Here is a 12026-nt window from a genome sequence, read left to right as displayed (position 1 = left end):
TGGCAAAACAATAAATAAAGATGAGTTGATGCTAACACCTCAATTTCCTATACCTTCTCATGAACTTAAACCTCTCAGCTCACCCAACCTCGAAAAAGGATATGTGAAGTAGTCCTTCCCCCTCCTCTCTTGTTTTCTTCTTTGTCTCACCCAGCTTTCACCTCACGTATGCCTTCAAACCTCTGCTTTGAAGAGCACTCCATGGCATTTCAGTTGTTAGTACAGCTCTTTTGCATCCTTTTGATTGACACTCAGCAGTCCTTCGTTGCCATCCTTATTCTTTCTCCCCTTTCCCCTCATCTTATATGGCACGAGAGTTTTTCCATGTGCTCCATTGTGTTCTGCTCCCCAACTCTTGCTTCCTGCACATCTCATCAAAAGCACTTCTGCTTCCCGGGCTCCCTGAGAGGAGCTGTCACCTTGCTCACTGTTGCATTATTAAACATTGACTAGAAACTAGGAACTTGATAGAAACTGTTTTCAAAGAGTGCTTTTTTTTCAATATTTGTGAACTACTCTCCAATTTGTTTCCATGCATACAGGTGAGCGTGCTTGCGTTCAGTGAGGCTTTGATTACATATTTCTGTGGGAATCATCACTACCCCGTCCTTGCACGCTCACTGATCTCTGTCAAATGTGCTGTTTATGCAACTGCTAGTTAGATGCCTCTGCTGCATTTGAGGAACAGTGGGGACATCCAGTGGTCACATGGGTTATAATTAATTACTCCAAATGCCGTCAGTAAGATCACATTTCCAAGCTCTCTTGTTTTCTCAGCGTTTGACTTGTTTTTCATCATAGCTCATTATGTCGTAAAGTGCCTGGCAGAAGATTGGGATGACTTCTCTCTCGTTTCCTTTTCTTCCCCGCCTCCTCCCCAATGTCATGTTGTTTCATACCTATCAACAGCTGAAATCAGGAAACTAGGTCTTTTTCAGAAGAAAATGGGATTTTTTTTTAGTTACATTTCAAAAGGAGAACGTGGAAGAAAGAGTGAGGAAATTATTGGCCATCATTTTAAATGCATAATTCCATAACTATATGCCACTGTTAAGAGTAATAAGGAACATTTTGAGGGAAACGCTGTATAATAATCATAATTGAAACTTTTTATACAACGCTTTCAAATTATATTGTGCAAGACATACATTTGTTCATCTGGAGTCCTTAGTGAGACTGAGAGGAGTTGTCTCATTGCCTTTTCTCTGATTCTGGTGTTAATCAGACCCAGGCACTGCTCACTATGGGATCTAAACTTTCAGTTTACTGACTGAGTGGGGTCTTCTGGAATAACTCTCAATGGATTAGATAAATAGTTTTTCAGCTGTTAGGTAGTTGTCATAATATAGACTAAGAACATCAAGGAATTTTAGACACTTGCTTCCTAGGATGGAAGAAGTTACCTGCACAGTTCTGGTTAGTGGCTATGTTGGTGGCTGTATGGTTGTGAGGATGAGTCTACCCACTTACTGCAATTCCAGAAATGCCACTGATCAATATTCTAGTTAGTAGCAACAGCACAGTAAAATGTCTAGCTTCTCTGCATTAGTATTGCCAACTTTGCTTCTTTTTGTTGTTGTTCAGAAATACGAAAAAGAAATCTGACCACGTTGGGATCAAGAGAACCCAGGAAAATCTGCCTTTCCCCCCTGTCTTTTGGAAAAACAAAAGATTAGTATGTGATCATTTTCAGTAATATTGCTATATTCCATTTACTGTATTTGAAAAGGAGGAATGTGGTACTTTTCATTGAGAAACTGCAAATTAATTGATGAAAAATCTGATTGTTCCTCTGAGTTTTTTTTGTGTCCACATTGAGATAAGTTTAATAGGATCAATAGAAGGAATTTGTGCATAGACTTCTGGTCTAATCATAAATTTTATTTTAAAAATTAAAAAAAGAATGTCTTTAAAATATATAAAGCTTATTTTCAAATTTATGACCCTTTAAGAGTGGTTCTGGATAATTTTTTCTGGAAGGCATCTAATTCTGTAAGGAACATTTTAGAAGGGAAGTTCTAGTGCATCTCTCAACAGGCTTGTATGTATGTTGCATCTTGGTGGCAGGGAACAGTACTAATATCTTAAATAAGTGGAAGAGATATAATGCACAACTGAAATAAGATTATTTAAATAGCGAGTTTAAACATAAAATGGATGAAAGGTGATAAATACGGAAAAAGCTCATAAAGGAAAAGCATTTATATAAAATACGTTTGTCATGTGAATGAGCTGTACTGAAATATCTGCAGTGTATTTGTATCTATTTGTCTTGTGCCAGTGTATCATGATGGTTAAGCCTCATCAAATCCTAAATTCTGCCTGCAGGCTGAAGAAGATGGAAAAGCAAGATTGAAAAAATTGTGGTGTTCTCCCCTTCTTTTTTCTTTCTCCCATGCAAATTCATCTTCAATGCTTGGTTCAAAAAGCTGGATAAACACAGTAAGATAAATAATGGAAGTAACTGAACTTATGTAAATAACGAGCACATACATACCTACAATTTCTAAAAACAATGTTCACTTTAAGTCAGCCATGTATGTGCTTTTTTTTTCCCCTATAGAAATCACCTGATTGTTCTTGCTGATTCTTATCCATCTCTGAAATAAGCCAGTTTCTAAACACTGAATAATTTTTATGTATGCAGGTTTTACACATAGCTAGCAAAGTGATGTGGACTGTTTCCCTTGTTCCTTCAAATTAAAATAAAGTTCTAGGGTATCTGAGGGGCTGCTTGTGAAAATTCAGGGCTCTGTGTACCAGGTTATAAACCAGTTCAGTGGAAGAACTAAGACTACAAACCAGCTCACCTGTTTCCTCCTCCCCTTCTTTCTTTAGGGGAGCTGCTGCTTACACTTAGCATTTCCAAACAACCTACAGTAATATGCATTTGAAGTTCTGCCAAAGGAAAGTGTAACAGTGTTTGACAGTAGCGGATATTGTGAAGATAGGAGGGTTTTTTTTGTTTGTTTTTTTCATTTCTTGAGATGAGCCTTTCCGTTTTTGCTTGAAGTTTTGCTTGATTAATGCATTCATTAAAGAGGAGTGACAGTAATGATTAAACAAAAACATCTTTAAAATGCAGAGTTCATTTCAACCCATTTGGTTTTGTTGCACGCAAATTGGATTGGCATTGCATCCTGCACAGCAGGTACTCCACTTGAAATCAAAGACAGATGCTTTTATCGGATTAGAAAGGATATTTTGAGGGGTGGAGGAAGAGACTGAGGTTGGGGGGCTTTTTGTGTGTTTCTTTCTTCCCCGCTTTTTTGTAATAAAGGTAGATGAATCATGATAACACTGCTATTTTGTCTGCCTCAAGTACTAATAATATTGTTTGCTTACAATTAAAAGGAAATAAAAGCCCCATTGTAACTTGAATTGTTAACAAATCAAGAATATTTAATTGTAGAATCTTTCCCTCATAAATAGCTAATGATACCTGAGTCTATTTGAATTTTAATGCCAACTGTCTCTGAATGAAAATATTTGACTGCTGAGTCATATCAAGTAGGGATATTAAACATTTTTTTTTAATTATCCAGCAGTGTAAATGTCTTAAGAATTTTTCCAGGAACTTAACCTAGTCTCTGCTGAAATAGAAACGTAGCAAGGGGGCTGCATGTTATAAAGGGGTGTAGCTGGTTATAATAAATACAATCAAAGCAATTTTATCTTCCATGGGAGATCTCGAGGAAGGACTGAATGGTATAGGGGATGTGCTCGTGGTACCTATGTCCCCCCAGATTTCTGCAGTAAGTTGTCTAAAGAAGCAGAGAAGTTACTGGCTGGGACTGTGTGTTGAAGTTGTCCTTTTGGTTGCCCTTGAAGAGGAGTGATCTGTATGGGGCAAAAGCACACTCTGAAAATCTGGGTGAAATCGTTTTGAGTACTCGGAGGCCATTTTGCAACAAACTACAAGCCAGGGATTCATGGACAAAATTTGGAAATGGTTGTAATTCTGGTGTAATTCTGCACATAGCACCTTTCTACTAGTAACCACTGTAGCCTTTACTACTTTTCACATAACTGTTCCATTCCATATTTACGGCTTTCCAAAATATGTATTTAATATCCTTCTAAAGACATAGTTTGATGTCTTGAGAGAAATTAAAAAAAAAAAAAAAGAAAGAATGCAAGGGAGAAGATTTTCCTACTATAAACATATTTTTTATAATTTTGTGTTATTTTTAGTCAAACCTTGGCCTATCCAGCACAAAACTGATTTGAAGAAACGGGCAGCTTGCTAAGAAAACTCACTTTTTCTCTATGTTCACAGATCCTGATTATGTTTGAGGTTCATTTCTGCATGTGCTGTTCAAGTACAACAGATGAAGCTTCTCTGACCCCCTAGAATTGTTGGTGCCTTTTGAAACAACAATAAATTTTAAAAATACTGAGAAATGGAGAGGAGTATCACATATTCCTACCAATTCAAACCATTAGTCAGTTGATGCATTTTGATAACATCATTTCATGTGGTTTGAGTTTCATCTCAACTGTTGCTACATAATCTCAATTACTTCTAAACTGAAAATCGTGACTGAGTGTACTCCTGCTCAGGATATTACCTGGTTTCATTTTGCTGCCTGACTTGGCAAAGTGTTTAGCGAGGATTTCAATTGTGCCCAGCTTGCATGACTAAGTGTGTGGAGTGACCAGTATGGTTTTTCAGCCATAAAACTCTAGCACTAAATGTGTCATGAAGGAATTTATGACTGTTATTACATTTCCTACATTGTCTTTTAAATGTATATGGTTTTTGAAAGCTAAGATCTACATTTAGTTCTTGATGACCAAACCATAGTCAAGTGTGGCATGCAGTCATTCAAGACACTGCTGCTGCAAAATACTTAAGTCCAGGGATCAACAAATTAAAATTGCAGCCCCAGACTGTCAGCTGACTTTAATTCCAAAACTGCTCTTTGTTGCAGATTTAACTATACTACGCATTTTTTCTCCAAAATCATGCATTTTCAAGGCTTGTCTATAAACTAAAATACCTACTTACTTTTGATGGGAATTCCTAGACCAGGAGGGTGATATTTTTTCTTATTTCATTTTTTTTTTCTTCCCCTAAGAGGAAAGGATCAATCTTAATCTATATAGTTCACACAACAGATACAAAGCAAATAAATCAGCTTCTATTGCATATTTTTTCTTGTTGTACTTGAGAAACAAACTGTTTCCATTAACTATATGCAGAGAAATAATTATTTTTTTTCCACAGTAACTTTTGTTCAAGTCTTAAATCAACCTACAGATTTCAGAGGAAGATATTCATTCCTGAAGATGATAGTTTGAAGAAAAACTTTAGGTCATTTAGAATTGCAGAGGTAATTTTTCCTATCTGTAACAGATAGTAATCATCAATATTCTTACTTAAGAAATCACTCTACTATTTCTTCTCTAGTTACTAGTATATGAGCTATTTAAATGTGTGAGTCTTTTAAAAAGACCTTGTTAACAAGTGTTTGCTTTCCTCTGAATGTTTGAGATATATGGTACATACTTTTAAATTCATGAACAGAAAAAAACAACCAGTTTGCTTATTCAAGAACAGTAACCCCATTGAAAAAAGATGCAGTATTTATCTTTTAGCAATCAATTTAATTGCTTTTGATTATAAAATTGGCTTTGTTTTTTGGGTTTCAGCCACCAGAGTTCTTAATAGTGCAGATGAATTTTTCTACATATCTCCATACTCATTTCTGCATATTAATTTTTGCAATGAGAATGAAAATAACTTTTAAAAAATACAAATTCAGATATAGTTTTCTACTATGTATTTTCCTGTATTCCTGCTGGAAATCCTTGAGTCTAATGATGATATTACTTGCCAAAGTCCCATCCAGGTGAGAAAATCCTTCTATCTATATTAGCAAAGGCTGTAAAGCACTAGAAATAAAGAATTGGGGACAACCTTGAGGTCTCACAAAAGTCAATACAAGAAGCATGTGATCAGTCTTGCAAAAATATGTAAGAAGGAGCTTTACTCTTCTGTCTTGGGCCACTTCTGATCCACAACTTCCTTTCTCCTGCTTTCAGGTTCCCTCTGAATAAGAACTGTGTGTTTCCTATTAAATTGATCTGATTCCTTACTAATGACACACAATAAATCCGAAAGATTGAAGAAAGATTGAAACTTTCCTACTTATTCATATTGTGATGGCACTTAGTATCTGAAGAGAATCTTTCCTTTTGCTAACTAGGAACTTTTCTGAGCACAATACATGTAGGACTTACAATGTCTGTTGCTAAAGTGCTAGAACCCATGTCCTCACAGGTATCAATGTTAGTTTTCCAAGTATGACTATATGCACATTTGAGGAAACTCTACATAAGGCATCTTTATGTCATTTTATTTGTGGTCAACTGATGGTTGGGTGTGGTATAATGATTTTTCTTTTAATAATGAAAAGCATCAAAATTTATTTTCTAGTGTAGAATATCAGTTTTTGCATAGCTGGATATAGGATCACATATAAATAAAATTTCAGTATATATTTAATGTATTTTTTCACTCAGTCTTTCTCAATTTCTGTGGACTGAATATTAACACCCCATGAAAGGTGCAGTTTAGATAGATTCAGGAGACTCTTAAAAGGCTTTGAAGAGTGTAGTTTAATAAAAATAAAAAAGCTCTGTGTTGCTGTTCCTGTTTTCGAATCAATACTTCGAGCATTGATTTTATGGATGGATTTATTTTATTTTTAAGATACTGGGGGGATTTATCATCCATTTTATTAATGTCACTGGTTTTCATGGTCATATTATTGTAAGGCTATTCAGTAGAATGTCTTTTTATAAACTTTGGGAAATTATTGCTTAATTCTAATTAAAATTTTAAGTTCTTCATATCTCGCACACAAAACATAATGCTAAAAATGAAGATTTCTATTGGATTTCAGGTTTTGTATTCCAGAGAGAAATCTGAAAATTTCACTACAATAAAGTGTTTTTTACTGTATCATTTTTTTGAGGGGAATACTGTCATGATAAAGAAAGAAATAGTCATTTGAGTACTTGCTTAGACTTAAAAACTTTGTTAAAGTGGGATTTTGCAAGTTATGCTGAAAATCATCAGAATCTCTGTATGTCTAAATTCCTCTACAATTTAATTCTGAAGCCCAAGTGATTTAGACTATGATCTAGGAAAAAGAGATTCACTGGTAACTGAAAGGATCTGTTGATGACAAGTATGGCTTAAAAGGAATAGATGGATAGAGCATATATCTGCCAAGAACAATTGATAATGTATGAGTTAATCATATATTATTTTGTAGTAAGGTAAAATTTTAATCACATTGGTTACTTTTTTGTGAAGGAAGTAATTGGTATTTGGGACACAGAGGGACATAAATATTTTATTCAATCTCCTTAAAAAAAATAAAAGGTATCATATAGGTTCTTTCACAAACTTTTATGTTTATAAGTTTTAAGATGAAGGAATTTATTCATGAGTGTTGAGAAGCAGAGATACCATCAGCAACAACAGATGCTAAATCAGTTGAGACAGTAGTGAATTGCATAGTTTTGTTTTAGAACTGCTTTTACTTTTGTGGGAAGAGAGCTTGTAAACACTCTCCTTTTGAATATCACTAAAAATCTCTGGAGGTGGTGACACACCTTTCTCTCTGTTTACTAATCCCTGTCACCAATGTCTGTGTTCACATCCCTGTCTGGCACTGACGATATGGTATAATGCTATCAATACGATTTGCAAGGAGGTATGGCTCTTTTTTTTTTTGAGACATTAAATGGTCTTACCTTGTTATAGCAAAAGTGGCTAAAATTGAGTAATCTGCGATGTTTTTTGTTGTTGTTTCTCTGTGTTTTAACAGAGCAATCTGTGCTTTTTGTAGACTGAAAAACTTGCTACATTGAAATCATGGCTGATAATTCTGGACGCTAAGGTGACAGTAGCATTACATAATTAATATGTTGACTGATTTTAAGGCTTAGTATTTTCTTAAAAAATTATTTATTAAGAAATCCATACATTCAGAGCTAGACACAGTCCCAAACTAAGCCAGGGAATGGGGGTCAGTTGGGAAGAGGATGCCGGATGTGATGTGAAGGTGAGAGCATCCTCTCAAAGGGTGTTAAAGTGGGTTGTGAGCTATGCTAGAGACTATCCCCTTCCCCCAGTTGCTTCCTAGTTAAACAGGTGATAGATCAAGAGTTGTTTTGAAAAGCCCTCCAAAAGCCAGTATAATAGGATCCATTCACTTAAATTTGTTAAACATGTCCCATTGTTCCTCTCTGTTTATCCAATTTTGGTAAAACCATTATCGGTCCCTAGTGAAACCTTTTGCTTGAGATCTGTGATGTCTGTAGCCTCAATTTTTTCTTCCTTGTTACTGCTTGCTGTCTTTTGAGCAGAGTACACTTTAAAAAGCCCGTGGAAATATAGATTGGGTGATCTGTCTCTTTTAGACCATTCAGTGATGAAATTTCTACTGTACTACTTTATTGTGACATTACCTGACTAGATAAAGCCATTTGCTGTCTGAGAAGGGAAAGAAACTGGCAGCGTCTACATAAATCGTGTTACTCATTTCATGCTGAGACAGAGGTTCCCAAAGGGAGATCCTCTGGGACATTTACCTCCTCGACAGAAAAACAAACAGAGACAAAGCCTGTTTCTGAAGGACAGAGCTGAGCAGTTTTGTAATGTTGCTGTTATTACAATACACATTTTTTGCCCAATTCTTGCATTTTATTTTAACAAGTATGTCAATTGCTACTAAAATTGAAGTCAATCTGAAATGTTGTCCTCCCACTTTTGTCCGGGCACTTAGTAACACCATTGGACTCCAGTCTGTGGGAATGAATGGGTGTCTTAATATGGAGCAGGACCATTCTTGCCAAAATTACTGCTCTATCTGTCCCATTTCAAACCTCTTGTCCAATGCTAGTGTGGCAGCTGTCAGATCAGTTTGTGAAAGCATCACTTTTTAATAACTCTTTGTGAATTGTTCACAATAGATCTTAATGTCCTTCATATAAAGAAGATAAAATTTATTTTTTTTGCAGATTGAGGATGTAACGGAATAGTAGAGCTGTACAGCTTTTTTGGCAAAAACTTTCTGTTCAGGAAACATTGGTTCATTAAAGTTCTAGTGAAGAAGCATACGCTTTGATGAAACTTCTGGCATAGAGTTTTTCTCTAAGTCTGGAATAGAATTAAAAGGCAGAATTTCTGTGCATGTAGAACTATGAGCATGGATCCATTCCTCCATCCCTATACAAGTGCCCAAGTCACCAATCTAGTCAGTCCATGACAAGTGGAAAAATGTAGCCTGATGGTGGCACATCCACTTTGATTTGGGCAATACATGGACTTGAACTCTAGTTACTCAGGTAAACATCCTAAACTCTGAGGCTATGGAATGCTGTGCCTTTTTCTCTAAAAATTTTTAAAGGAATCCAAAGTGTATCCCACCGTGTTTCCCTTTCCCCCGAGTTTATTTTTCTTCAACCTTTGGTACAGCATCAGTATTGGAGCTGAAAAGCGAGTGCCATTGCAAGTGGCTTCCTTGTGAAATGAGGCTCCTTGGTGACTGCAGAAGGGCCTATTAAACCCTCAGAGTTGTAAAAGTGGCTCCTCCCACACCTGGCTGCTAATTCCCATGGGAGACCAAGCAAAGAATGAACCTTGATATGGTCCTTCAGAGCAGGCCTGTAGGGCAGCTTGTAAGAGGCTGCAGTTCTGCCATGTGTGTCTTCAGCTGCTCTGTAAATGCACAGAGATTGCAGGCAAGGTGCAGTTGGGTTGTATCTAGGGTTGTTGCCTGCCGCACTCTCCAGGTCTTGTGATATGAATCCTCTCCATGTGCTGGAGAGTGGGTAGGGGATCACAGCCTGCTTTGTAAAACCTGTAGTTTGTCCCTCTCACTAATCAAATTCTTGGGCTTTTCTTTTGAGAAAAATGTAAAGCAGCATAAGATAATCTAAAGCTGTGTAGATTGAAAAGTTAGAGCTCAGATACATTAATTCATACTTGACAAAGAAAACACTTTGTTCTAGTTCTGTCCTACTTGTAGTTACTGGGAAGCAACTACTGACAACACATCCTAGAAATGAATAGCTCTGTGTATGCAAGGTATTTTTGGTGAAGTTGTATGAACATCCTGACTGCTGTTCAGAGCCTCTAGAAACAGGCTATTACTCTTCTGTTGGAGGCTTTGATCTGCGATGAACAGCCACAACATTAACAATAATATTCTGCGCTTTCATCGTGCCTGCTACATGAGAGAACTCCAAACTGCTTCATAGAAATGGAATTAGGCAGCTGTGATGCGTCTGAACAGTGGATAGGTTTGCCTTTCTTTTTACAGAAAGGGGGGAACCAAAGATCTGAAAGACTTGGTGATCCTGTCACGGTTGGACGGGATGCCTGGTGCCCACCAAGGCCTGAGAGCAGGGGTGTCTGCTCCTCTGGCCCATACTACTCTGCCCTTGGCTCCTTGCAGGACAGCACCTCTGTCTGCTGATACTGGCCTCTGGCTTGCCCACATTGCTGCCATTCCCCACCTAAGGGCTTAGCACTCCAGGAATAAATTAAACATGTAAAAATTGCTACTTTTTACATTATAGCTGCTTTCTTCTTCCTATTTTTTTCAGCATGCCTTTATTTTACTTTTTTGCATGCCCAATTTTTGTTTTCCAGCTCTAACCAAAATACCTGGGACCACGTATTTAGCAGATTGGTGTCTTCTGGGATCTTTGCTCCTTTGATAAAATGCTGCTGGCTGTTCTGTATCTGCTACTTTACATCCTTCCCCCCCCCCCATATAGAGCTACCTCTATCATATGGAAAGGATCAAACAGTTTTGATTTTCCCAATGATACCGAGAAATGCAATATTTATCACAGGTTACTCACAGAGAAGAAGAAAGGAGAATCTAAGAGTGTTCCCTTCAGCTGTGTTTCTGTCAAGGCACAGTGTATGTCCCAGTCCACTTCTGTTTTGCTCAGTGTGTTAGTTCTGCTCACTACAAGGTGTAATGCAGCAAGACTGATAAAGTTGGTTGCCCACTGGCCATGCGAAGGAGAAAAACAACCCAAGCTGGTTGTTAGTTATCCCCACTAAAGCGCTAAACAAATCTCCCAGCAGCTAAACTCCCTTCCTTTTTTATTACTTACTGTACCTTGTAAATCAAATATTTATTAACTGAAAACAGCTTTGCTCACTGACTGATCTTGCAAACATGGGACAAATCCACCCCAGCTGGCTAGTAGCCAATTGCTTATTCAGGCTGCTAAAGGAAATCAGCCTGGTGGAAAGACAAATTGTGTGATGATTTTTTTTTTCTCCCTCTCCCTCCTGTCTTACTTCACAGGAACAACTGCTAACATCACTACTTTGTCTGCCATATTTACCTTCCATGGAAATGAACATGCCTGAATAAGGTCACTATCACTCTTTTGAAGAAGACTTTTATTTTTATCATGCCTGTGTCAAAAGGGAGCTTCAGCGGTTTGAAATCGAAGGAGTAGATGCAGATATTGTTTCAATTAGCATAGTGGGTCCATCACCTGGTGAAATGAAAAGATCCTTTAAGAAGCTGTTTCTACGATTACCCTCTGATCATCTCTTACCATCTCCTGTCTTCTGCCCGCCTGTGCATCTGTGGGGGGCCTCAGCAGTCCGGTTCCAGCAAGCTTGGATGTTGTGGAATAACAATATACTGAAAGCAAAACTAAATTCATCCTCACTTTTTTTTTTTTTTTTTTTTTTTTCTGGAACCACTGTCAAATTCCCAAGGACTTTGCATCGTTTCAGCCCTTGCTTTGTTTGCTATAATGAAGATAATTCAGTGGCTATTGTCTCATGAATATCCCTGGGGGTCAGTGAGTAGCAGTATAGTTGCCCTCAATCGCTGAGAAAGAATCAATAAAATAAGTGGGGATTGTAGACATTTAAGCAGCTCCAAAAGGAGCTGCCTGTGGATACTGTTTCCACCCTCAGTAGCACCAGTGAGCTGCTGTAAGCAAACACAGTCCAGTAAACACACACG

General features: G+C 37.3%; 1 protein-coding gene across 1 annotated transcript in view; it reads left to right on the top strand.

Annotated features, from left to right (window-relative positions):
- Positions 1 to 11505, top strand: part of SLC15A5 (solute carrier family 15 member 5) — a 54264-nt gene extending 42759 nt beyond the window's left edge. The window contains exon 9 of the mRNA XM_026037119.1: positions 11349 to 11505. Within this exon, the coding sequence (XP_025892904.1) occupies positions 11349 to 11413 (65 nt within the window). The 3' untranslated portion in view covers positions 11414 to 11505. The remainder of the gene's footprint in view (positions 1 to 11348) is intronic.
- The last annotated feature ends 521 nt before the right edge of the window (positions 11506 to 12026 follow it).

The sequence above is a fragment of the Nothoprocta perdicaria genome, unplaced genomic scaffold (assembly GCF_003342845.1).
Source record: "Nothoprocta perdicaria isolate Ctin4 unplaced genomic scaffold, notPer1 scaffold_190, whole genome shotgun sequence".
Classification (NCBI taxonomy): domain Eukaryota; kingdom Metazoa; phylum Chordata; class Aves; order Tinamiformes; family Tinamidae; genus Nothoprocta; species Nothoprocta perdicaria.
This window is presented reverse-complemented; position numbering and strand designations above follow the sequence as displayed.